Source organism: Motacilla alba, chromosome 2 (genome assembly GCF_015832195.1).
Source record: "Motacilla alba alba isolate MOTALB_02 chromosome 2, Motacilla_alba_V1.0_pri, whole genome shotgun sequence".
Classification (NCBI taxonomy): domain Eukaryota; kingdom Metazoa; phylum Chordata; class Aves; order Passeriformes; family Motacillidae; genus Motacilla; species Motacilla alba.
Genome location: NC_052017.1, coordinates 87984208 through 88012095, shown reverse-complemented (window position 1 = coordinate 88012095; position 27888 = coordinate 87984208). Strand labels below are relative to the sequence as shown.

General features: G+C 38.8%; 1 protein-coding gene across 1 annotated transcript; it reads left to right on the top strand.

Annotated features, from left to right (window-relative positions):
* Positions 1-605: 605 nt before the first annotated feature.
* CLPTM1L (CLPTM1 like) lies at positions 606-26919 on the top strand. Its single transcript, XM_038128259.1, has 17 exons — positions 606-876; positions 1768-1868; positions 3195-3384; positions 4143-4285; positions 6193-6271; positions 10077-10194; positions 11616-11710; positions 13278-13362; positions 14711-14814; positions 16125-16190; positions 17227-17277; positions 17891-17973; positions 19703-19737; positions 20011-20066; positions 20149-20193; positions 23305-23420; positions 24635-26919. Exons 1-17 carry the CDS (start codon positions 703-705, stop codon positions 24711-24713), a joined length of 1620 nt encoding a protein of 539 aa, XP_037984187.1. The 5' UTR covers positions 606-702; the 3' UTR covers positions 24714-26919.
* Positions 26920-27888: the final 969 nt, after the last annotated feature.

Below are 27888 nucleotides of genomic sequence, written 5' to 3'. Positions count from 1 at the left end.
CACTCAGAATCCATTCAGGCCTCTGAGATCATCGAGTCCAACCTATGACATTAGCTAGACCATGGCACAAAGCGCCAGCTCCCGGCTTTCCTTAAACACCTCACAGGGATCCACCATCCCACTCCATCTCGCTGGGCAGCCCACTCCAACATCGAATCACCCTTCCTGTGAGGAAACTCCTCCTGAACTACAACCTAAACTCCCACGCGCAGCTCAAGGCTTTCTCCTCTCATCCCGTTACCTGGGAGAAGATGCCAACTCCCCCTCGGCTGCAGCCTCCTTTCAGGGAGCTGCAGAGAGCGACAAAGGCCCCCCAAGACCCCTTTTCTCCAGGCTCAACGACCCCAGCTCCCTCCGCTGCTCCACAAGGAACTTGTGCTCAGACCCTTCCCCAGCTCCACTGCCCTTCTCCGGGCTGGCTCCCTCAGCCGCTGTTCCCCGCTGCGGCGCCTGCCGCGGCTCCCGGGGCACACAGCGCCCCCTAGCGCCCGCCGCCGCTCCGTCCCCGCGGCTCCCGGCGGCGGCGTCAGCGGGGCGGGGCGGGAGGAGGGGGCGGTGCCTCCAGCGGCCGCCGGAAGTGACGAAGGGGCGGGCGGGGCGGGGCGGGCGGCGCGTGGGGGATGCGCGAGCGGCGGCTGCCGAGCGGCGGGGCTGCGGCGGGGGGCGGGCGCGGCCGCCGCCATCGCCATCGGCGCCGTCACCATGCTGAGCCGCAGCTCCTTCACCAGCCTGGTGGTGGGCGTGTTCGCCGTGTACGTGGCGCACACCTGCTGGGTCATGTACGGCATCGTCTACACGCGGCCCTGCCCGGCGGCGGCGGACGGCGCGGCCGGCGGGTGCGTCTGGCCCTACTTGGCTCGGAGGCCCAAGCTTCAGGTGAGCGGGGCTCGGCCCCTCGGCACCGCCCCTGTCCTGCGTCCCTGTCCGTGCCCTCTGAGCCCGCTTGTGGCCCTGCCCCTGCTCCCTTCCGGGCGAGCCGCTCCCACGCCCGCTCGGAGTGCTGGGCCTTGTGGGGAGCTCCCTCGGCTGGTGCACGGGTGGGACTTGGGCTCGTGGTTTTTATTGATTTCGTATATCTGCTGTCACACGCGTGCTGGTTAGAGCAGCGTTGCGGAAGAAATGCTGGGCCCGTTTAGACTAGAGAAGGCTGAGAAGTCTTCATTAATTCATGTAAATATCTCAGAGGATGGGTGCCAAGGGGATGGTGCCAGACTTCTGAGTGGTGCCTGGCGACAGGACGAGGAGTAATGGCCGTAAACTAAAACACAAGAACTCGCACTTCAGTGTCAGGAAGAACTTCATTGTGTTGAGGGTTGCAGAGCACCGGAACGGGCTGCCCGGGGAGATGGTGGAATCTCCCTGTCTGGAGGCATTCCAAACCCATCTAAATGTGTTCCTGTGCTACCTGCTCTAGGTCACCCTGCCTTGGCAGGGGAGTTGGACAAGGTGGTCTCCAGAGGTCCTTCCCTGCCATGACAGAGACCCTTTCCTTTATTGACAGGACCTCTGGTTCTCTGAAATGGCTCCACTTCCTTCAACTTCCAGAACAGGTCATCCCATTAAAATGTATTTAGTGGCTCTGTTTCTGCCCCCAAAAGGAGCTGAAACACTTTTCTTGACTACGCTATCTTCTTTCCCTGTGTGTACACAACCTTCCTGCAACTGGGAGAATTAGTGAAGCTGAAAGACAGACCTGTACTCTAAACGTAGAGATGCATGGATTTATTTCCATACTCTTAATTTCTCTGTGCTGTGTTTTGATTTCAGTTAAGCGTCTACACTACCACACGGTCAAGCATTGGTGGTGAGAGTAATATAGATCTCGTTTTGAATGTGGAGGATTTTGATATTGAGTCCAAATTTGAAAGGTAAGGATCTGGACTAGTAGTATCCAAGGTATCAGAGTTCTTTGTTGAATTCTGAAGTGCACATCCTAACTAGGCGTTACATGGATGGAAGTATGCCTGAAGCCAAGGCAGATTTCACTATTGGTTAGACTTGGATCAACATGCTGTTCTCAGCCATACAGGCAAATGTTTTGCTCATAATAGTAAAATTTACTTTCCATTGAAAAAATCTAATGACAAGTGTGCCTGGAAGTGCTTGAGACTTGCTTCTAATCACATAGGTAGGACACTGGCTACACGTTTTGTTTTGTTCTTAATTGCTCTGGCTTCAGACCTGGAACAGGACTTAGATGTCAAACGATGTTCTCCTTTCATGTATTTTAACAACATGCTTTTCCATAACTATTTCTGTGCTAAAAATCACACGAGGTAACTTTATTTTCCAATAGTCTAGGGTTTGAGCATCTTCTGAAGGGATATTGGTGCCAAGGCTGAGCCCTTAGAGAATTTTTTTAGTAGAACACTGCACTCTGCATATGCCTGTGAACAATAAAAATGACTGGAAGTACTTGTTTTGTTCTTCAGATTCACTGTCTCACTTTTGTTTTGTTTGTTTGTTTAAAATAATTGCCCCATTCTTGACTCACTTATCTTAGTCTCCAAGGTTATTTCACTCTCTTCATTTCCTATGACTAGAGAACTTGTTGGTTGGAGTTTTGGTCATATTGGAACTTCATGTCTGACGGACCTTATAAGAATTGTTTTACTGACAGGGTCTGCTAAGCTATTGAAAGTATTCAGAGCAGAATAAGCTGAGCAGGACTACAGGAATAGAGGAGGCATTATGCAAGGGTGCAAGTGGGATGATTTCTTGGCTACTACAAGGGGAGTGACTTCTTGGTTTGGGGCTCCAGTTCAGAGTTCTGTGCTTGGCATGCCATAGCTGAGAAGATATTTTATTAATGAAAAGTGCGTGGCAAAACTTTGTGATTTTCTTTTTAAACTTGGTATCGTGTATGCAATCTCTGATGCATCTTCAGCGCATGAAGGCTGGTTTTTTACAAGTGCTGTCATAATTTTGGCTCTGTGACCTGTCAGTAGAGGAAAGCAACAAAAGAATTGATGATGCAGTCCTATGTTATCTAGGGCAATAAAGAAGGGAGTGGACAAAGGTTAAACTATCTTAATGTAATAGTAGATCTTTGGAAATGCATACATTGTGATACGTATAAAAAATTACCCCATCCAGCCATGTAACATGTTAGCCAGAAGTAATTGTGTCTAGTAATAGCTAAATATTTCAGCATGTGCTATGTCATCTCATTATATATTTATTTTGTATTTTAGGACCGTGAATGTCTCTGTACCAAAGAAAACCCGAAATAATGGCACATTATATGCATTTGTATTTCTTCACCATGCTGGCATTTTGCCTTGGCATGATGGTAAGCAGGTGCATATAGTAAGCCCTCTGACCACGTACATGGTCCCCAAACCAGAAGAGATTAATTTGCTTACTGGTGAATCAGCCACACAGGTAGGTGTGTGCCCCATCTATGGAAGATCATCTGCAAAATAAGTAATTTATTTTATAGACATTTCTGGTGTTAGTATCTGCTGTGCTTGCATCTTTAAACGAAGGATGATAAAACAGAAAAAAAATCAAAATCCTCTTCTTACTTATCTTGCTAATAGTAGACCACTCAGCAGAGCAGAGGCAGAGCTCTTTAAGATGCTGGCTAGTTACTTAAACACTATCCTAGGTAACAATAATTGCTTCAAGGATTCATTGCTTTTGGTAGAAATATTGTATTGCTGTGTAACAGCATGGTGCTGCTTTCTATAGTGCATTTAATTATTTTGAAATAATATGCTTTGCTGTTGTAAAATAGCAGAATAAGATATGAAGACAAACAGATAATGTTTGGTTGATCACCCTTTTGACTGTTTTGAAGTAACATCTGATTACTGTATAGTCCTGATTTCAAAGTGATTTCTTCTCACTAGTATCCACAATCCTAAGGTATGAAGGTTAATTAGATGAATATTCCTTCTTGATGAGCAAGGCTGTGAATGGACACTGAAGTTTTTCAGTTATATTGTGGTGGGCCTTTAAAATCCATTCTGTTGTATTTGAGCAAAAGACTTGATCTGGTCAAAATTAAGGTAAATTGTTTCTTAGCAGGCTTCTGGTTTATGATATAGTTAATGACTCCCTGGATTCTGTTAGTTAGATTATTACCTTGTTCAAAATTTTGTGTTGGTTGGCAGTATGTATTTTTATTTTTTTTAAAGCAAATTGAAGCAGAAAAGCAGCCCAATGCCCTGGATGAACCAGTCTCTCACTGGAGGTCAAGACTAACCTTAAATGTCATGGTGGAAGATTTTGTGTTTGATGGCTCATCGCTCCCTGCTGATGTTCACCGTTACATGAAAATGTAAGTCGATGACTTAATTTTGTCAGATATATTATTTATAAACTTATGCCACATTTCTTCAAAAATCTTCCTTGACCTTCTGTAGTATTTTATGTTTAAATGGGCACCTAGAGACAAGAGCAGATGCTCGTAATGCTCGCATTTTGGTAGTGACAAATTGCTGCTAAGATACTATGTACTGGAAAACCTTATCGGAGATACCTGGTTCCTGGGCAGCTCAGAATTTACAGTACTTTTCCTGTGTGGAGTTACTATAGTAAGGCAAAACAGGACTACAAAGACACAGGTGAAATGTTACAGCAGACCTCAAATCTATTCTCAAATTGTCCTCCTGGCCTTCAAAGCAATTGCCATCCCTTGACCCTTTCCAGTTTTTCTTCATCTGCAAGTTACTTGCACAAACTGGAAGTGCTGAAGCGGTACAGCTGATCTCCTAGGATATCTTTTTTTTCTCCCTTTATGATTTGCTTTATTTTACTTTGACAGTGTGCGTTCCTATGTTATGTCATTTTCCTCAAAAAAATTCTAACCTACAGGGATGGGTTTTTAGGCCTCTAGGTGCAGGCAGTAGCTTCTGCACACAGCTTGCTTAAATCACTTCCAGTATCAAGCATATAAGGGATGCTGTATAGGCTTGTGCTGCAGTGTGTTGATGCCTTTCTCTACCAGTACCCTCTTAAATCCAGAAGTAGTTGGTTAACCAGCAGACCCCAGGGTTCTGGGATAGCTTTCCAGCCAGAATAGGTAGAACCATAACAAGAAGGGGTTGGTGGACTGGGGTTGATGGATGAGAAAGTTTTTTCTGGTTGATTTGCATCAGTGCTGTTTAGTTATGGCATTATACAGGAAAATAGTTTTGATATGAAATAACCTGCTGCAATTTCAGTAACACTAGCTTTAATCATAGTTATTACATAGAAATCACTTCAGTTAAATAACCAAGCACTATTTCTGAGCCTCAATTTAGTACTTTTCTGTGTTACTGTTGCACATGGTGTGTTTAGTATGCCGTCTCTTAGCATGCGTAGAGACTTTTTTCTTTTCTCAACAGCTAAAGTTCAACTTTCAGGCTTTAAAAATCTCCATGATGATACTCCATAGATTTTTACCAAGAACATCACAGTGTAGATAACTGCCTTTCTAGTGAAGACTTGAAGAATTTGTCTCTGTTAGGGTATTGGGCTAAATACTTCTCTAAGATGCTAACAAAGCAACTGCATGTGGGTCATAATTTACTAAATAATTTTACAGTAACCAATTTGATAGAGGGCTTGAAGGCTAGGAAGTTTTTATTGGATTTGTGCATGGTGAGGTGGTATAGCAATCCAAATGAGAGCTTCTGTAGATGGCAGAGAAGATTTCTGCTCCTTGTACAGTCCCTGCAGTAGTATCTGACCTTCTCATTTGTGCATCAGCCATCACATTCATGGTCCCATGTGGGCAAGAGCATGAGACTGATGCCATGCCAGGCACCAATGAGTGGGGGAGATGGTGGAGGGGTGTCATGGTCACAGTAAGAGGGGGATATTTGAAACAAAGGATACAAATATATGGCAATAAACTTCAGCATGTTTTTCTTCCACAGACATTTACATTTCCCTTGGTCACTCAAAAGCTTCAGCATCATCACAACCGATTTCATTTGTATTTTTATTTGCTTATTCTGTCTTTCTACAGAAAGAAGAGTGAAAACAAACAATTTTTCAATACCCGTATCTTTCAATGAAAAATTGATTCTAGACTATTGGCTAATTTCTTGCTGTGTGTTAAAAAAAAATGTGCCTGAAAAGATGGTGGGAAAATTCTACATAGGTAGATTGGGAAGTGATGAATGAGTGTTAATTTGAATAAAAGTAGTTTTCTTTCTAGATCACCATAGTTATAAAATCCATGTTTAAACATCCTAGGGTTCAGTTGGGGAAGACAGTGCATTACCTTCCAATATTATTTATTGATCAGCTAAGCAACAGAGTGAAAGATTTGATGGTGAGTAATAGAATACCTTTAATTACATTTAACAGTTTTAACAGTAATCTTCAATGTTGTTTTAATTAAGATTTTCTCATAGCTTGTTTGCTGTAATGAAGAAGTATAAATGCACAAAAGGACTCTATGACCATTTAACTTAATATGACCTAACGTGGTAATTGCAAAAGCTGGATCTGGGTTTTGAGACTTCTCTCTGGCAGAAGTATCTGTCAGTCACTGTCTTGTATTCCACCAAAGATGTTTGAATTCCATTGCTTCTGCCTTTTGGGTGGATATGGAGGACATCACCGTAGCAGCAGTAGTGGCAGGACCAGTCTATTCAGTAGTCTGACTCCCTAATATGAAGTTGTGTTAGCATCCCAGAGTAGATTCTCACACCTTCTGGCATATTGGCAATATCCACAGCTGATAGTGGAGCTTCACTTGAGATAAGTCAGTAGCTATTCTCTTATCTCCTCAAAATTCACATGTGGGTAAATTTCTTGGTGCTGCTATCTATCATGTTAGACTAATTTGAGCACCTGAAAGTTTGGTGTCACAATACGTCCAATGATTTTTTATTAAATAAATCAGTACTTTGAAACTTCAGTAATGGAATTACAGAAGAATGAAGTTGGATGAGATTTCTGGAGATTGCCAGTCTAATGCCTCTTCTTAGAGTAGGATCACGTGGAGTGAGTTTTTCAAGACCTTTTCCAGTTGAGATTTGGTTATATCCAAGGATGGAGAGGCCACAGCCTGTATGGGCAACCTGTTATTCAGTCACTCCAGCAGTAAAAAAAAAAAAAAATAAAAAAAAATTGAATTTTCTGTATTCAGTTTTTGCCCAACCCTTCTCTTGTAGGAAATCATGCAGTTCCTTTGCTACAGGTTACACATGGCAGTCCCATGTAGCTAAATCATGTTGATCTTAGCAGCTCTTAGTTAAGCCTTGCAGTTCTTTTCAGTTGCACTGACTGGAATTTGGTAATTGGAGTTACTGAGAACAGCAGTCTTGAGGAATGTCTCAAAACTGTTAAATGAGCACATCTGAATTACGCATCTTCTAGTTGAAAGCCTTTGTAGATGTAAACTTCCCATAAACCTTCAAAATTGTCTCTCCAATTCATTACTTTAGCTCAGAGAAAGGGTTTTGTTATTTAGTGTTCAAGAGAACTTTTACAGATTTATGTCCCTTCCACCCCAGATATGTACAGCAAACTAAACTCCTGAGTATTTGTTACAAGTCTTCACAGCTGTTTGTTTATCTAGTATTTTTTTAGCTATGTATTTGTAATATCTGTATTAGTGGTCATTGTCCTTTGTTTAGTTTTATCACAGCTCATCCAGTCCAGTTCAGTACATTCATGTGAACTTTTAACTGGTCAAGTCATGTACCCTGTTTACAAATAAATTCAGCACTCTGATGTTACTAATGACATTCCTGCAGTTGTCATGCATGGCACAGTTAATGTTGTAACTCACTGCCTTAGAAAGTCATTAAAGATCCTGGGAAGCGCTGCAAAGACTATTCCACTAAAGCCTGCAAACTTCCCTATCAGCACTGGCTAATGTGATGTCTCAGTAATGACTAGCCAAACTGTCCTCAAGCCCTGCAGAAAGAGTGGTCTTGTAGTAAACATTCTGTAAGAGAATAAGTGTTAAGTGAAGAGCAGGAAAGAATAAAGAGAGAAGGTGGTACAGCTTTTGTGGAGCCAAGTTCATATTTGACTATAAATAGGGGCACAGACAGTATCTGTTTCCTATGCCTGACCTAAAATCATGGAGCTGAAGATACATTTTTCTTGCTTGTGCTTGGCTGTATAGATTGTCAACTGATTCTCATTTTCATCAGGATGTAGGTCTTCCTGTGGTGAGTGCTGCAGTCTAGAGATTATGTGTTCCTCATGTTCTTACACATGCTTAAATACTGTGGGTTTGAGATTGCACAGAATTTAATAAAGAGATAATTTTAAAATTCATACCACTGAACTTGTTTGCAGTGTTTGCACACTGTTTTGTAGTATTGATTAAGTAGAGTGCTAGAAGTAATGATGCTCTGATGCCATACTGCAAGAGTAGGTGTATTGCAGGGATTTGGTCATTCCTAGCTTTCAAAGGTTTAGCAACCATCACATTCACATTGAGGTTGTGAGTTTTAAGCTATTTGTTAAGAAAGAATTCATTCTTCTAATCTTACCTTTATTTAAGTTTGCTTTTGGTGTTGGAGAATTCCCATCTCTGTCTTCAATTGCAATCAGATTTCCTCCCTACACTACCCCTAGTTCCTCCAGGGTAATTCTTTGTCTGTGGAGAGTGCATTTGCCACATGCTACTTACCCAGGCATTGGCAAAATTTTTGTTTCTTGTCCATCCTCCACAGAGATAAAATCTCTTTTCCCTTTCTGCTATAAATGTTAACAATGTCTTTGATAGACTGAGAAATTGAAATTAGACTAATTGAATTACGGGAATCCTTTGAAAAGGAGAAGCAGTGTGGATGTTTATATGGTTTTTGGTAAACGGCTGTAGAATCTTGCCAGTGTTCTCTACAGTCAACTGTAACCACACTTGATTTTTTTTGTTCCATTCAGTTCAGAGATCCCTGACACTGTTCTAGTTTCTCAAGCTTTTCTCTCTGCGGTATTCATTAAACTTTCTCAGCTTCCCTTCCTCTCCTTCATGTGCCTGCATGTTCTGCCCTCTCTGAAAAGCTTACAGGGTCTTGAGAGGGTGGTGAAATTGAGATTTGTTCTCACTGGAGGAAGGAGTGAATGGGAGAATGAAAGTAGCCCTCAGTTCACACGTGGGGAGCCTAAAACGATGTTGTGTGTGACAAGAATCAGAAGAAGCCCATTCACCTCAGTTAGGTGTCAGCTAACTAATTACTGTAGAAACAGGTGCAGTGTAGAGTAGCAGGTCTGAGATGGGAATTATGATTGGGAGTAATTAGGAGCCTGGAGCAGCAGGTCTTGAACTCTTGCAAAGAGCGCCTGCCAATCTGTCATCCTGAGCTATCCATGGAAATGTAAAACAGACTGCCTGAACATGTTCTGAGGTAGCTGCTGAGTATTCTAACATCTTAGAGGACAAGGGGGTTTTTGTGGTTTTCTTAAACCTGTTTGAGAGGTGGACATGGACAGCTGTCATGCAGAAGGATCTGAGACAATTTAAGACTTTTGTTTTTCTAGCTTAAGTAACATGTAGATGATACAGTAGGATTAGCAGAGATTTAATTTTTGGGGTGAAGAAAGAAAGTTTTTGTGACGCTCCAGATCCCAAAGTTACCTTACTTAGCTTTAGCTGTGGTGTTTTCATTAGTCTGAGCTAGTGGCATCATCTTGCTTCCCCACCCTTTCAGTTTCTCTCAAAATCAGCCTCAAAGAAGTAAATTTCTGCCTGTGGCCTTTGGGATACAATTTGTTTGTTGGTTGGGTTTTTTGGGGTTTTTGTGTAATATTCTAGTTTAGGTAATCTTAGCATATACATTCAGTGAAGAACTGTGAAAAGAGTTATCTTAAGCACATGTTTCCCACTTTATGCTGCCATCTCAGAGGCATTTGTATACAGGAGCAGTGAGGTTGCTATAGGAACTTGAACAGAACAAACTGCTAATTTAACATTTCCTGGAAAAAGCACAAAGACTTCAAGCATGATATAGAAGCTAAGATCTTATTTCCTTTTAAAAACAAACTAAGTTCATAAAATTGTGTGATTAAATTATAGTGTGATACGATTGCTTTGTTCATTTAAAAATATTAATGGAAGTAATTGTTGTAATTTTTCTGCTATTAAAAATAAAACATGTCTTTTTGAAATGCAGGTTATAAATCGTTCAACAACAGAGCTACCTCTTACAGTGTCATATGACAAAATATCTCTTGGAAAACTCCGATTTTGGATCCACATGCAGGATGCTGTGTACTCCCTCCAGCAATTTGGTATGCTTACCTTTAATGACCTTAGGCTAAGAAACCACAACTAACCCCTTAATTTGTTTCTTTTATGCACATAGATGATACTTTTTTTTTTTTTCCTGGATAGCTGGTGAAGAGATTTAATGCTACAAATCTTGTGTTGTTTCACCTTAAGTTAAAAATAAAAATATATGTTGACATGTGGTAGGGAACAAGAATACAGAGGTGAATTTACCATTTTTAAAATGAATTTTATTTGGGTAGTACTCTGTAAAAGCATTAGAGGACAATCAAGAAGAGCATTTTCACCATGGGTTTTCCTTATCATCCATGGAACAGAAAGTTGGATCAGTGGTACATAGGTTTTGATATGAAGTATACACAGCTGCTCACTGTAGCCATGTATCTGCAGTGAAATACAAGCATGCCATACTGAGTAAAATCCAGCTGCTTGTCCTTAGTTCAGACCAATCTATATTAAAACTAGAAGTATGTCTGCTAAACATAACTGTCTTGAAAGTGTCAAGTAATTGCTTGCTCAGAGTTCGTGTGGGGCATTTGTCCATCATCACCTCCATACTTTTTTATGATCCTTCTCAGAATTGAAATTTTCATATTCCATGCCTTGGTTGTCGTGTGATAGACACAGATATCAAGACCTCTCATCCCAAGAGTACCTCCTGTGCCTGGAAAAAAGGCCTGTGTAAGGTGCTGCTTGTTCCCCCTACTTACGTAGATAGCGAAACATAAGGTTTGAAATTTTTGAATTTTTGGTTTGAAATTTTTTGGAATAATTCCTGGAGCAGTCAGATTAGTAGCAAAACTCCAAAATCACTTGAGAATGGCCATGTACTTGCTGTGATAGCAAAGTAAGTTGGTGCTGAACTCAAGCACTAATGCCATAGATACAGCATTGTGTATTTTCTGAGAACTGTGGACTTCAGACATAGTGCTGCATATATGGCCATGTTTCTCACTGGTTTTTGTTGTCCTTTACTGTGGAGTCCTTTTCTTATTTTTCAGGTTTTAATGTAAAGCTCACTCTTCCTGTGTATCAAACTAAAGTTCAGAGGCCAATTTATAAAACCTTTTTTTTTTACTTCCTGCTCAGGCCAAAATGATTTAATGTGTCTTCCGATTTGTCTGTCAGAAGGTCAGCTTAGGTTGTGATTACACAATATGTTAAAGGCACGTTACAATTACACATTGTAATTACATAAGTTAAAGTCTTGTAACTGATGGGTTTTGGGTTTGGGCAAGTCAAATAACTTGCCAAAATATAGGTAGATTAGGATTTTACCAGTAAAGCTTCCATCATGTTTTGGATTTATGATTCCTTAACAAAACTTGTGCAGGTGACATAAGATTCCTTTCACACTGGACTTGAGCATAACAGCAATGAACTGTCAGGTACTTCTTGCACAATGACTTGTTCTTTTTCGTAGGGTTTTCAGAAAAGGATGCAGATGAAGTAAAAGGAATTTTTGTTGATACCAACTTGTACTTTCTGGCTTTGACATTCTTCGTGGCAGCATTCCATGTAAGTGGTTTTAGTTTTTAGGAATTACATAATATGGGGGAAAAAAGGGGGAAGGTGTGTCTGACTTTCAAGTGTTCCATTTATTAGGAATTATTCTTGAAAATAGTAACTTCAGTAGAGCAGTGGAAGCATTATCTGGGTACAAAACTCAGCTATATTTCCAATACAGAGTTAATATAAAAACCTTAAGTAAGGCAGAAATTTGAAATAATTATACAGAAATTAACAGTCTTGACTGAAATATAAAACATTGCCTTCATTATCACTTCTTTTACATTGTAGTTGAACCAAAGCCCCTAGAATTAATATGGCTGTCAACATTGGTTTAAATTTTGTTGGCTTCTCACAGGGTTTATCACTCCAGTGGCATAGCTGCACTGGAGCACCTGTACTGGAGTTTGAGTCTCTGACTTCTAATCCCTGGAGAAATTTAGATCAGATGATATTTTCTGACATTGCTTCCAGGAATGTTCCTGTAAAGTGTGAAGCACTCATGGTTATTTTTTTTTTGTTTTGTTTTTGTTTGTTCCTTTTTTAGCATTGGCTTAAATCTGAATCTTGATTTTAATGAACAACTTTTTTTTAGACACTGGGAACATTTTTGTAACCTGCAGTTACACTCAACACAGTTCCCATACTCTGGGAGAGATAAGAACTTGCCTGGAATGTTATGTTTCTTTATACTTACATTGCACTTGTTTGGAAAGCCTTGGACTTCCATGGCATATTAATTTAATTTTTCCACACTGATCATCAGGTTGCAAGGTATCTGTAGACTAAGACAAGCTTTTCTGATACTTTTTTCTTTTGTGTATCATTTTCCCAAATAATAAAAAAGAATCAAAAAAAAAACAACAAAAAAAAAAAGCCAAAGAACAACCCCCTCCCATAAACAAACAAACACCACAAAACCAACTGAAAATTTCCTAATTAAAATCCACTGACCCAAGAAGTTCTGAAATCTGTGTTCGATTTTTTTTTTTTTTTTTTAGACACTGAAGGCTTAAAGGAAACACCAAAAACTATACTGAATGAAAATACTGAAGAAAATAAAAAGGGTTCCTACAAATAAATTGAATTCTAAAATGTCCTGGAAGTTTAGGTCAACTTAGTGACAAAATACACAGGAAACCTGGCTTGCTGTATTGTAGGATTTTTTTTCTAAAGTTTTGATACTATCTAAATGTAAATTGACTATCAATTCAAAACAGAGCATTTTTTGTTTGATTTACTATGCTTTTCCCTGTGGTGTGTGGTTCCTCATGGTCCTTGTTCTTCACCCTCAATGATGAGTTACCCTCTATTGGGTCTCTGACTTGGTTTACAGGACACTAATCTGTGCAGCATTGCAATGGTAGTGTTTGAAATTCATCTGTCATTTTGCATTGCTTTTAGAGCCTGGGCTTTTACGACTTTTCTTTTTAGGTTTTATTTGTGAGTCTTAATTTTAATTTCTGAAGCTTCTAAAATGTGGGGTTTTAATACCGTGTTGAATGCATTGTTAATATTTTCAGTCTTTAATTAGTGTATGTTTCAAGCAAATGAGTATGTTTCTTCCTATTTGCAGCTTCTCTTTGATTTCCTTGCATTTAAAAATGACATCAGTTTTTGGAAGAAAAAGAGGAGCATGATTGGGATGTCTACAAAAGCAGGTATAGACTAGAATCCAAAGTGTTGTCTATGTGCTGTCTATTTTATGGTGTATGTTTTCAGTCTTGCTCTAAGTTAACACTTCGTAGGTTTATAGAGATAGCAAAATGAGATGATTTGTGGACAAAGAAGAGATGGCTAACAGTCTACACAGATGGTTCTAACTTTGTTAGTTCTGTGCTCAGGTATCACTTGAGTTTAAGCACTTGTGTCACTACTGAAGTTTGACTGTCTTGGAATTGGGAATTAGATTAATATTGAGTCAGTTACCATGTTTTCCTTGCTGAAGGAACAGAGAAGTACTTTGAGAAAAGAATGAAAACCAGAAAAGGTTCTGTGGGTGGAGAGAATGTGCTTTCATGAGTAATGCTGTTCTGTATGTCCCTTGTGTTCCTCGTAGATAACTACAGGTTCTAAAATATTTGTGGGTGGAAAGTGCTGTATTGTAATGCTCTTGCTTGATTTGGGCTTTGATGTAAACAGGAGCAAGAGAGGCTCCTGGGGTGGGGGGAGGGGGATAGCATGGGAGGGTTGACTTGATTTGTGTATAGGAAAGATGAGAGAAACAGTGATCTGACATCCTGCCAAGCCTTCCTAGAAACAGATGAAGGTTTTTCCAATAGCTTTTATTTCAATCTTGTTTATGAAGCAAAATTGTAAACTTGGAGTCACTTGACCTCTGAGACTGTCCCTAATTCTGTCATATTTATAGATAGATTAAAACATGCAAGGAATATCAATACCAGGGGGGGAAAAAGGCATTCTAATTTATGATGAACAACATGTTTTTATCATGTGGAGAATCCATCTATCATTTTTATAAGTGCATTTGTTTTTTTTTAAAGCAGTTGTACTGCTTTTGGTATGTGTATGCCAAAAAGTTCATACAAATTCAAAGTAGTTCATGGAATTTCAGAAATAAGAGTCAGTTGCCAATTTCAAGGCTCAGTAAAGTCAAATTCAAAAGACTTAACATTTACAAACAATAAATGAGTCTCGAATACTGACATTATATTATCTTTCAGCTTCCCAGAGACAAGCATCATGAATGTAGCTCCTAATTGTACTCACATATTGCTGAATTGCTTCAGTACAGAAGTCTTCATTAAGTGTTACAATTTTCTGTCGTCTCCTGTGATAAGGATTGCATAAAATGTTCTTGTTCCCTATTTGCCCAGAGATGTTTCTAGGCTGTTTCTAGGACTACTAGATATATCAAGATGTACACAGAAGAAATTCATACTTAAATTGTGTGAGACAGAATTGCACCAAATAGACCATCAGTCTTCTGTCATCTCAGCTGTTCATTTAAATATTAATAAGCCTTTCATTTTCATGTTTTCTGTCTAGTGCTTTGGCGGTGCTTTAGTACTGTGGTAATATTTCTTTTCCTTTTGGATGAACAAACAAGTTTATTGGTACTGATCCCAGCAGGTGTTGGTGCAGTGATTGAGGTGAGTTTTTAAAGCTGTAGCACCAGATACCAGTATTTACAGCCACATCCATATTTTATAGTAGAAAAATAATGCTAAACTGGTTACTGGAAAATTCTGCTGGAGCTTGCATGTCCTTGGCTTTCAGTGACAGCAGAGATTGTGTCCCTTGATCAAATAACTAAACTGGAAGTATTTGTTTTTTCTGGTCCAGCTGATATTGTAGAAACCAAACACGATGCTGAGGTTCCACTTATCACATCACCCGATAGGCCTCACTCCTGGCCAAGCAAGTATAAGCATGTCAACAATCTTGCATGGAAGCATTGTCAAAGAGCAGGCTCTGTGCCCGCAGACAGGGCCAGGACTGAGGTGATTGGGGAAGCAGGACAAGGCAGAGACTGCTGCCTGTGTGCATGATTCTGAAAGTCTCCATCTAGTCAGTGAGTTACAGGTAGCACAGCTGTCTCAAAGTGACAGCAGTCATATGGACAGTACATCTCAGAGGAATTTGTCTGCTAGGAAGAACTTTTTCACAACTTGGACTTAGCTCCTGTTTCTCATGCAGTACTCATAGTGACATTGGTTCTGTAAGAAATTATTTTCTCAGTTGTACCAAAGATAACAGTAAAGGATTGTCTTTATACTATTCCCCTTTTTTTGTCTGGAATATATGGTGGGTGAGAAGAGAATATTGGCTTCAGGGAGTGCAGTTCTCCTGGGGACCTGCATTGCCTAAGTTGTCAAATCTGTATAACAGTGTGGGTCCATGAGTAAATATTCAGGTGAACTGAAACTTTAGGTTTATATTAGGGTCAGGCTGTTACAGCTGTAAAGTAAGTAACCAAATAATTCAGCAGATTCACTGAATTTTGCTTGTAGTCCACTACTGAAATGCAATGACCATGTAAGTGCCAACTTAATCCCTGTTAGGAGTTCTGAGGTACCATCATTGACGGCACATAAAAGCTTGCTTGGCAGGTGACTACTGGAATTTTCTAAATGCCTGACCTGGGATTCATCTTGGTGCTAACCCCACTTAGGCACTGCCATTCAGATATCCTGGAATGACTGCATTACTTCACTTATATTACATCATCTGATAAAGAGACTTAATAGTGCAGGCTCACAACATTGTACTTGTTTGATGACATGGTATTTGGTTTGTGTAGACACAGGCAGTGTGTGCTGCAATCAGGCTGCTACTGCTTTATGCAGTGGGTGATTAAAATAGGTATTCTGGAATCTTGATTCTAATTATCTGAATCCTTCAAAGATGTTCCTTTGTATAATAATCTTTTATGTGCATTTTTTGTTTTTGCTAATCACAGCTCTGGAAGGTGAAGAAGGCCTTGAAAATGACAATCAGGTGGCAAGGTTTGAGACCCAAATTTCAGGTATAGTAGACATTGCCCTGTTAATGATTACACTCTTGAGTCATCCATCTGTTTCCAGGTTACTGCAACTTGACTTGTAGTGAAATGAAGAATTTTTTTTAATTATAAAAGTTTCCTGTGTATATCTCTCTATGAATGGCTTAATCCAATAGCAGGATGAGCATTTGCAAACCTGTTTCTTTCTTTGAGTTCTTTAGAAGAAGCAGCTATTTGTATGTATTTATGGTGCAAGAAACTTCAGAACTTCTCTGTCAGTTCCGCTAAATCTTTATAGGTGGGGCTGTGCTGCTGCCACTGTGTTGGAAAGGCACTCTTAAGTGACATCAAATCATGTTTTGAAATAAGAAACTGGCTTTTTCATGAACCTGTAGGTGTCACTTCTCCATTGTGGAACTAACAGAAGATATGGCATGTTCTGGAGACAGTACACTCTTAGATGATTCTTCTGGGTAAAATGAAGTGCTGAGATTGCAGAACATGCAGTGGCAAAGTGCAGTCTACACTGAAAGTTTATCTTGCTGGTAGAAGAAACAGTTGTCTAATATTCAGTGTTTCTGCACAAGAAGTGCTAGGGTTTTGTGTTGCTTAAAGTCTGTGTCTAGAGTGACTGGTGGCTCTGCTTGTTCCTATGTCAAGGAACTGTGTTGAAGCAGGCAGAATTTCTGGACATGTGGAGGTAATCGATTGCAATGATAATCCTAGTCAATGACAATGACTTCTTCATGGTTATGGCTTTTGATAAATGCTTCCTGTATCTGACAAATTTCTAGCTACCTGACTTTGCTTCTGCTTTGTGAATTCTGCTGTTTCAATGGCATTTCTCTAAGCAAAGAAATGCTGGAAGTTTGGTATAAAGTAGGAGGTTAAAGGTTAATCTTTTTGCCTACCTTGTATTTAGTAGGCTGCACAGAACGAATATATGACTCTCCTGTATAGAAGCTTTTAAAAGCTTTGTTACCCTCTTAATGTAGAGAGTTGGAGAGCAAATGCTTTCCCCTATGTTCTGATGTGATTATGGTTTTCATATGTGTTGCAGTTTGGTGCATACAATGACTCTGAAAAGAAAACAGAGGAATATGATGCCCAGGTAAGAGGGAATCCTTTGACTTCTGGTCTACAAAGTCTGTGTGTGTCACCTGTTGATTGACTTGTTTTGCTCTTTTTTTTCTACAAGTGTATTTTCCACATCCTCGCAGTTGTCAAGTGGATCATCATTGTGTAGATGATCAGATAGTGAAGATTCATTCTGATAATTTATGAAACAGTGAAATAGTTCTTTTGGTTGTTGAATCTGGTTGAGGCATTGCTCTGAGAAGCATTACCACTCAAAAATTTGAATGATGATATTTGTACTTGTTATTTTTACTGAAGGAAAGTTCACGTGGTTCCTGATTTCTGAAAGGAGTTGAGCATAAGTGACAACATTGGTGTTAAGTAGGAAGCTACTTTTAGAGACTGATCTTTGTGGTGTGTCTTGGTGCCAGCGCTCTGAAGTGATTGCTTGTCTGAACTGGGCTTTGGAATTTTCACCACCACCACTAGAAGTGCAAGCATAGTAGAAACTATAGCAGACATTTGGGAATAGGAAAATATTTTCAGGAAAAAATTATGTGGCTGTCTTCTTTTCATGGCTATTTAATGCCATGAAAAATCTGTCCATATAGAATGTGAACTAACAAACTGTTTTCCTTGTCCATTAGGCTATGAAATACTTGTCATATTTGCTCTATCCACTGTGTATTGGAGGTGCAGGTTACTCCTTGCTGAATGTCAAATACAAAAGGTACTGTAACTCTATAAATGATCTTCTATGGAATTGAAACATTCCCCATTTTTTCTGTATGGTTATGGAAATTGGTTGTTAGCTTGATGCATAGGCCAGGAACTGGAAGCTTCCTTGTCCTGTCTAAAGCTGAAGACTATAGATGTTTTTTTAACATCCTGTAAGCAACAAGCTGTTGTATTTCACAGGTTACCTGATAATTACTTTAGCATAGAATTCAATAGCTTGCATGCATGTCAGTCAGAAGAGGAGGAAGAAAGCTGCCATTGATGTTCAGAGGGCCAGTTGGTGATAGGAGAGATGAAAGGAATTCAGTGGTTGAACCTGTCCAATAGCAAAAAGAAGCAAAAACCTGCACAAAATTATTTGGTTTGAACAAGAGGCTTCTTTGTTCCTAGATATGATAGCTATGATGGCAAGCAAGCAAAAGCATTTTTTAGAAAGGGCTCTTTATTCCTTTAGAGCGATGAATTTCCTGCAACACAGTAATACTTTAGCAAGAGCTGGACACTCAGTATTTCATGAACAAATGAAACCATCGTCACCTTTCACTCAAAATAGCTGGTTTATTTTGTGTTGGGGAGATGCAAGCAAGTGTGTAGCCATGAGACTTTGTTGTAGGAAAATCCTGCAAACACAAGCATGGTGAGGCCATTTAGGCATTTTTTAATAGTCCTTAGGCCCAGATGGGATGGGAGAACACAAGCAGTAGTAGTTGAGTTGTAACACTCATACTAGAAACTGGGGCAATTTCTGCGCTATTAGAAAAGCATTTTTTTTCAAAAGGTTCTTGTCTTAGTAAGCAGCTAACAAATATGCAGCATTTTAAAATTCTGCTTTTCTGACAAAATTCTTGAATTTGTTTAGTATTTCAAAATACTATATTTCAGGTATTTAATTAGCTGCAGCTTAAGAAAGTGAAAGCAATTCATATAATAGAATTCTTGCCATTGTTAAATCAGTAAGGAAATATGCCAGAACAAATAATCTTAGCAGTGGTCTATCCTTTAATCTTGGAGGCATTTTCTGATTTATTCTTTAAATACTTGTGGATTACAGAAATGCTGCTACAACTGTAATGTTGCTATTAATGTGTCAGTAACACAGCAGTGCAAGTTTAATTTTAAATTATGTAACCAGAGCGTGACAGTTATTAGCTGTTATGGGATTCTATCCTTGTCTGTAGCCCTACCATTATTTTGTTAGGATTGTGCTCCGTTGAACATATGGGAAGGTTATTAGATGTAAGGAGGGAAAAATCTAGATTCCTTGTATTTACTTTTTTTAAGTACCTACTGTTGTGATTTGCACTGAATGGTACTTGTTAAGTCCTTACTGTGTCATATTAAGTGACTCTTTAATATTTAGAATACAGTGTTATCTTTGCAGGCCTTAATACAGTCAGGGTTCAGTGAAAAGTATTACACAGTGCACATATCTCATGTCAGTTATCTGATTATCAACACAGATGTCTTAAAATGGTGTGTAAAAGTATAAAAACAGGTGATAAATCTGTCAAAACTTCTTGTATGGACTGATAAATATAGTTTGCTTAAACTACCTTCTCTGGAGCCCCTCCAGGGAAGGGAGATGTGAGGCATTTAGTTCTTCCCTGGAGTAATTTATAACACAGCTATTTCTTGGAGTAGTCATGTGTTGTACAGTGGTATATAGGATGTGTTATAATTTTGGCTGAAGAGAAATATAACTGTACTCTCTTTGTTTGTAGCTGGTACTCCTGGTTGATTAACAGTTTTGTCAATGGTGAGTCCCTTCTGTTCTCTTTTCTATACATATTTTTTCAGATTAACGCCAGGACTCAAAAGTAGAATATTAACTGCTGTCATTTGGATCAGTGTAATACAGATCAATAACTTATTACTAAATTAGCACAGTGATTGAAAAAGGGAGAAGAATCAACCCAAAGTGAATAAAGAATTAGATGCATCTTAATTCTTCATTAAAAATGAGTAAAATTACTAATTATGGAACTACAGTCATGTGATTAACCTCTGTGCATTTGTTTGTTTTCTTCAGGAGTGTATGCTTTTGGATTCCTGTTTATGCTGCCCCAACTATTTGTAAACTACAAGGTAAGATTGAAAAGTGATGATGGTCTACTTTTCTAGTCTCATCTTCTAGAATTTATTACAATTTTATATTTTTTATTTCTAGATGAAATCTGTTGCACACTTACCATGGAAGGCTTTCACATACAAAGTAAGTAAAGCTCTAATTTAAAGTTGGGTGCAGTCATTTTGAAAATTTTTTTCTGTAAGAAAAAGTCTAATAATAAATAGTTTAAGGATGGCAGTACTTTTTTGTTTTAAGAACTAAACTTGTTTGCAACCGTGCTTAAAATAAAAAACCACACTGATTTTCATTTTTCATAATGACTTCCATATGATGAGAATACTTGCATCCTGGTTTTTATGATAATACTGCTTTTTGTACTGTCAGGTGTCTTACATGAGTGCAGATGTTGGTCCTGCAGATAAATTTATGAGTCTCAGTTAAATGTGTTATTTTAAGGTGTCAGCGCATCACTGACAAGGGATATTTCCCAAGAAACAGTTAGGAATGCTAAAAGACCTTATTTTGCCAGATTCCAGAAGCTACCAGAGGCTGAAGTAATGTACACACTGTTCTGTGCCAGGGTGGTAATTGTGAGCTTGTGGGCAAATGCGAGGGGCATTGTTCCATGGGGGAAGAGGGGCTGCACTGTGGTGTCCCCACTGCCTAGACTGCCCTGGTAAGGCAGTGTAGGGCTGCAGCCAAGCTCAATAGGAGATCTTGGAGGGGAAGGTGAGTTTATTTAAAACCAAAATCAGCTCACTAACCCTTTAGCTGCATATCCACAAGCACCCACTCATGTGTCAAAGTGGTTTGTATGGTATTCAAGCACCAAGATGATAGACCCAAGTATCCCAGTTGGCTATCATATGCACAGATACAGATAACAAGGGACACCCACTGTTGAGTTCCCACATCTCCTATGTTCTCCCTCAATTAGCAGCTATATGCTAATTTGGTTCTTGTACCCCTAAAGAGCTGATAGTGTTTTGACTATCATTTCCCACCAATCCCAGTCATTTGGGTTTTTGTACTATGCTTTGTTTTCCTGATCTTTGTATCCTTAGGAACCCTGGCTGGATGTGCTGGGATCATCAAGGCCCTGATGCCATCACCATGTACCTTTTTTACTTGCGCTTCCACTCATAAATGCTTTCATTTTTCCTTTGTGCTGATATATTACAATTGTCCAGAACATCTGTACTTTAAAAGGAACAGTGTTAAAAACTGCTCAAGAAATGGTGTCCAATTCTGAACAGAAGGCATGGGACAAAAGAACTAAAACATACACATCTAAAGAGACTACAAAGGCCTTTCCATTTCTATGACCCTATAGCAATTGTCCAACTTTTTGCTGCCTTACTGTTGTTAAGGAAACAGGGTGCATCTAGGAAAACAGATTGAAATGTAGCTGGTAGCAGAATAGCAACTAAGCAGTGTTTGATGTGGAAATAGAGACAAAAATACCAATAAACAGTACTTCAGGCATATACTAGGCAAATCAGTCTGTTTCTTAAGAGGAGGGAGCAAAAGGTATATTAGTGAAATAATTTCACAATTTCACTTCACCAAAGAAAATAACTGAGCAGAGACATCAGCAGTTAAATAAACAACAGAGGGAGGTTATTCAAACAAATAACCTTTAAATCAGTACAACCTTGCTGAACAGCCTTTTCTTACAGAGCACTTATAGTTCCTGTTTAGATGCCATAGGCTACCCACAACAAAGGCTTGTGTGTGTGGAGAAAGAAGTCTATTTTTGTTTTTAATTATGTTTAATTTAGACAGCTTTGGAGGGAGTATTTTAATTTTTTTAATGGATATTTAAAGTTGCTTGCTCTCTTCTTCACTTGAAGTAGAAAGAAGAGTCTGTGGGCTCACCTGTGACCATTGTTTTAGAGAGCTTTGTTGTGTTTTTTCCTTAATTTGAACTCTGACTTTCCAGTTTCTATGGGTTTTATGTTTTCATTGTTAATAAAGAGTACCTCCAAGTGAAGTAATCTCAAAAGAAAATTATCCAATCTAAACACTATCGAATGGGCTGCCTTGGTGCATTCACTTGCAGTGCCTCATGAAGACTGCCTGTGTGCTTGAAGGATGGAGCATTTAGCTTTTTATTCCCATTGTAGGATCACTCACTTTGGTGTTGACTTGGAAAGGCTGTCTTTTCCAGCTTGCCAAGGTTTTTATTTTTGTTCCATGACAAACCTTTGCACAGGCTTGAGAAGTGCCAGCCATATTCCTCAGTCACTTGAGATTGATGGGTTTGTTTTGACCTTAAAGAGCTCTCCTGTTCTAACTAGTCTCTAACAGGAGAGAGAACTCTCTCCTGTCCAACACCCCCATTTTCTGCTGGTATTTTCTTCCATCATATAAACATTGGTTCATTTTGTAGAGTGAGTTTTGTGCTTAAATCACTTGCCCCTTCTTATGGTATGGATTAGCATACAGCTTACTAAACTGAAAGGAGCCATGTTACTGACTCAGTTTGTTAACCTAACAGTGAATATTCTTTGCTGGGTTTGTTTTCTGATGTTTTTAGTGAGTTGAAACAGTTTATTGCGACATAAATACTAGAGCTGGTGCACTCTAAGGGTTGATGTGTACAGCCTCCCTGTAGCCAAGAGCCAGATCCAGAGGAGTTTTGCATAAATTGCCAGTTGTCTTCTGGTTAAATTATTTTTTATTATTGCTGCAGAAATAGAGCCTATAGTACGCCTAGTTGATTGGAAATGGTGTAGAAATTTATCCATCCCTTAATCAAGACATGGTTACTTCAGGAAAGCACTGAAAATATTTTAGAGGCTTTCCAAGGCTATTAAGTTAATCTTCTTAAAAGCAATAAATTAACACATTTTTACACTAATTTCTACAGAAAACGGAAGTGAAGTGACATTTTGTACATCTTGTCATTTGAGTAATGAATGAAAAAAGTGTGGGGGTTTTTCCAGTTCCTTTTGAAGTTTTCTCTCAAATTGACTCTGTGTTTTTCCCCTCCCGTGACAATACTCTCACTTACCTGAAACAGTCCTACTTCCTTTTTACTTGTAACTTCTGGTCTGTAGTAGTATGGTCTTCATAAAAAGAAGGCATTTTAAAGTTTGCATTAATTAGTTTTGCAGCATAACCTTTAAGTATTGTTGTAAATATGGAGGAAGTCTGTGTTCCCACAGAAAAATATAAGAAGCTTCTAACTTTGTATGACTGATGACTTCTTTCTTCACAGCCAACTGAAGTATACTTTTCTTTTATTTGTAGGCATTCAACACCTTTATCGATGATATATTTGCTTTTATCATCACTATGCCAACATCTCATAGGCTGGCATGCTTTAGAGATGATGTTGTGTTCCTGGTCTATCTCTACCAAAGATGGTATGACTTCCTTTAATATTTGTTACAGTTTTTACAATGCTATAGATGTTTGCAGTCTTGTTGCTATAAAGAGCTACAAATTGGGATAGACTTGGAGCAGAAGTTTTATACTATAATGATGTATAGTATAGTATGGGCTGGATAATGTTAATTATGTATATGCCGAGTGAAGGGAATGGTGAGCAGGGCACCCTGTAAAGGAGATCTCAATACAAATAAGAGGAACTAAACCATTTTCCCATAACTGACAGTAATCCTGGACATGATACAGAGTAGTCAAAAAATTCCTCTTCTCACAGTACTCAGAATTTTTGTCAGTTACCCCTTTTCCCTCCCCGCAACATCCTTCTTTTCACCAGATTTGGAAGTCGCAAATCCTCCCACCCCCCCAAAAAACCAAAACAAAACAAAAACCAAGCAAAAACTAAAACATAAACATCACAAAAACAAAAGAAAAAAAAACCGCAAATCAAATGTGAGATATAAATACCTGAAGTCAGGGAAAGGAGAGAAATTCCTAAGCTTGTATTCACCTTAGCAGTTCTGGGCTTCTAACCCTTGCTGAGGGCCACATCTCCATATGCTCAATGTCTGAGGCATGCTCTGCAAGGTGCTCTGCAGGGCAGTAGTGAAGGGTGTTGTGTGATGGGGCACTGCCCTGCTCTGCCTTTCTATTTACCTGTTTTGCAAAAACAAGTTATCAGGTTCTCTTGTAAGTTGAGTACCTGCCAAGTTTCAGATTCTTTGAGTAAATAAAATCAGATAGGGAAGAAAGCTATATGCACTGCTTATGAGATGCTGTTCATAGTGAAGTTACAGAAAGTGTATTTTTGTTCCCAAGAATAAGCATTTTTGTTAATTGTTATTTTTGTAGAAATTAAGTGGTCAGCAGCTTCTAACAGGGGCTGGGCACTGGTTTCAAGTTTGAGACATGTCCTGGATTGCTTGAGAAAAGACTCCAGCCTTAAAGCCAAGCTTTAAGGGAGCTAATACATCTCTTAAGAGGTTCTGTTATGAGACAGCTGGTGGAGTCATATTGTGAAAAAGCTGATATGTCTGTACAAATCAGTAAAGATGTTGGGTTTTGCCACAAATGGGACTAGAGAATAAAATGACAAAGAAATTAACTTTTAAAATTAAGCATCGTAGAACTACTTAATTCCTTCAGATAGGAGGCTGTAATGTAACTAAAGATTTGGGTTTTTTTCTGCCAGGCTTTATCCTGTGGATAAGAGCAGAGTGAATGAGTATGGAGAATCTTATGAAGAAAAATTAAAAAAAAAAAGCTCATAGAGAATAATTAAGAACTGAAGAAAATTCTGATCCCTGGACTCTTCCTCGCTTTATGTATTACCTGGTCTTAAGGAAGGAAAAACTTATTTAATAAGAGTATTTTTAAAGCTTATGACAGAACTACATGGACAATACATCTTCTATATTGCCAAAATCTAGTTTTGATACCCTCCTCTTTCAAGACCCTCTTCCGTCCTCACAAGGTCTACAGTCTGCCAGATGACATTATATAAACTTCCTGCATTCCAGCTTCTCTTCAGTGAAAACCTAAGCATCCTGACCATTGTAATTAAGATCCAAATCTGTGTTTTTAAGACAACTCACGAACTGAAACTGTGGTGCCTGTGCCACTAGGCTATGAAAACTAAAAAAACAAGACACTGTGTTACAGCAGAATCAAGGATTATTGCCAAACTGCAGGCTGTCAAAAATAAAAGGTATAATACTGGATTATAGTCTATTTAGAAATTATTCTCACTTGATAATGGAGATAATGGAAATTGTAGAAACTGAATTCCTAGCTAAAAAATATATATTGTTGGAAATATAGGATAAGGTGGATGGCACTGTTAAACTTCAAATTCTGCTACGTTCTTGGCCTACAATATGGCAGAGGGTTTCAGTTTTCTTAAAGTGAATGAAGGTGTGAAAAAACTATAACATGATTTCTTTCAATATATATGCAAGTTTATAGAAATTCTTCTGCATTGTTGACAAACCTGATTTCTTGGCGTAGTAGGTATTCATGTAATGCAAATCATTGTTATGTGCTGGGAGAGTCTCTTAACGCTTCTTAAATTCTTCATCATTTGGTACCACCGTGACCTACTAGGCAAATTCTGTCATGTTTCAAAGGGAATAATTCCTCGGCCTTTTCCTCTCTCCCTCCCTGCCCCATCCTATTTTTAGATGAAACACACATCATTCAAATATAATTATTTTGCTCAAGTACAGGTTCAACAAACTACACGATACAGAGAAAAAAATAGCCTGGTAAAGAACAATTCATACCTTTTCAGTTTAAAATCTGTATTTCATGGGAATGAAATTTGTTGAAGGAGGTATTTTAATCAGTTTCTTTCAAATTTGTAAAAAATAATCAGGTTGAATTATTATACCAAAATCCAAAGTCCACAGCTATATCTAGAAACAACTTATAAAAATGGTTAGAAAAATTTTTTAAATCTTCAAAGATTTTTAAAATCAAGTTTCTCAGTGACAGTAAGGGAAATACAGAGTGCATTCCTTTCAGCAGCAGATAAAATACAATTTAAAAAATCCAAAAGGCAGAATTCTACTTTCCAATTCTAGTTTTGCTTTGGTCAGTAAGTTTACAAATAAACCATAATGATTCTTAAGTTTATTAAATTGCATGCTGTTTGTGCAAGGCTGTTTAACCTCAATTTGTTATGAATTGAAAATATTCATACAGGTCAGCTCCTGTGGTCTATAACTACTTTGTGAAGTGGATTTTATCCAGTTCTGGTACTGCAAAAGTCTGAACGTATAAATATTTGGGTCCTAAACAGATAAAGAAGTTTGCCTGCTTATTGTGTTTTGCTACAGACTACAGCCTTTCCTGTACTAAAGTCCTCCTTACACACTGCTGGCAATGGAAAGGAGTCTTGAAGTGAATATTTATGCTGTTAATGTTAAAGTCTCTTTATGCTGTTAATTGTAACTACAGATTATTGACTTTAGCATTAAACACACCTAAGTAAGTCTATGCAAAACTGGGGCTGCATTTGCTGTATGTTGTACCTGTTTTGAATTTGTTTGGAATGAGCTCTTTACTGTTAAGCAAACTAATATTTCACATTAAGGTAAATGTGTGTGAAAAGTTTTCCTGATATAAAGAATGCATATAGCAAGTTCCCTTTTTGTGCCATTTCAAAACAACCAAGTTATTGGTTCTTCTAGCGTAGCTTCTCGAAGTCCAGAATACCATATTTGGGTATTTCTGCTGTTTCATTGCTCATTTTTGTACACAGCTGTTGAAAAATTTCTCTTGCACCTTTACATACCGTGAGTTACTTGGTCTTCTGTCTTGCATTTCTTGACACTGACCTCATGATATTCTATACAATAGTCATAAAGCATATAAAATTAGAACATTTTAAGTCTTTAAGATGAGCAAGACTTTCCTGTTCAAGTCACTGTTTTATGCATTCCATTTCCAAATAAAAGACTTGGCATACAGGATAAAGAGTTACCTTTTGTTACTGGAAAGAAAGGTGGTAAAAAAACTGTAAGTAGTAACTTTGGAGATATGGAATTATATATTAACTAATTACATATTGACTTTCTGGTTGTGGTAATAATGTCAGCTAAAAATGTGGTTCTGTATGTGAACCAGCTCATGCTGGGTAATCAATATTTTAGAATCTGTTTAAGTGTCCAAGAGTAACTTAAAAACTTCCTCACTTCTAATGGGATGCACTGTTGTAAGCAACTAGGTGACCATCTCACATTCTCATCTTCATTAGGCTTGTAATGGCTTTGGAAATTACAAGATTACTGAGATTTGGGGTTGGGGCTGTTTTAGAATTAATTCAGAAAACCATCATATGCTTCTGGAAGCTCCTCTTGCCCAGGATTTAGCACTGCAGTCCTGATTTTCTAAGGACATAAGTGACAAAAGGCAGCTGGTTGGACTCTGTGGGTGTAATGGCCCGTGGTGCAGTGCCTCCAAGCTGTGACAGAGACTGTGCTCCATTCCTGCACAGCTCTTCACTTCCATACCCTGCTACTTCCTGTTCATGATTTCCTCTTGCTGTTCTGCAGGAGGTGACCTCCACCCTTTGGAATTTTTGTCCCAGGAGCCACAGGACAAATGGATTTACAAAACAGCAGCAGCACAGGCAGGTTTTTCTTACCAGCAGAGCTCAAGAAGTCTGCTCTGCTTTGCTTCTGTCCCTCTGGAGCTGCAGCCTCAGCACCAGTACATGTTCCCTTTTAACATGACACTCCAGTAACTCAGCTACAGCAACCTACAGCTCAGCAACAGACACAGAATTCTGTAGTTTGTCTGCAAACACCATGCTTTCCAGTTTTTTTCCATCAGAAGATAAATCTCATCTTGAAGTAAAATGTGGCAATTTATTAGTAATACCCTTTTTGTTACAGCTTAAAGCTTGTCTTTATTATACAATCTAAAAGAGGTGAGAAGGGACTT

What these genes read in the sequence shown, in the direction of transcription:
- CLPTM1L (XM_038128259.1), top strand. Translation starts at nt 703, where the DNA reads ATGCTGAGCCGCAGCTCCTTCACCAGCCTGGTGGTGGGCGTGTTCGCC. An exon ending in GTTCACCGTTACATGAAAAT is followed by an intron (nt 4,286 to 6,192) that starts GTAAGTCGATGA and finishes TAAACATCCTAG; the next exon opens with GGTTCAGTTGGGGAAGACAG. An exon ending in GATTAACAGTTTTGTCAATG is followed by an intron (nt 19,738 to 20,010) that starts GTGAGTCCCTTC and finishes TGTTTTCTTCAG; the next exon opens with GAGTGTATGCTTTTGGATTC.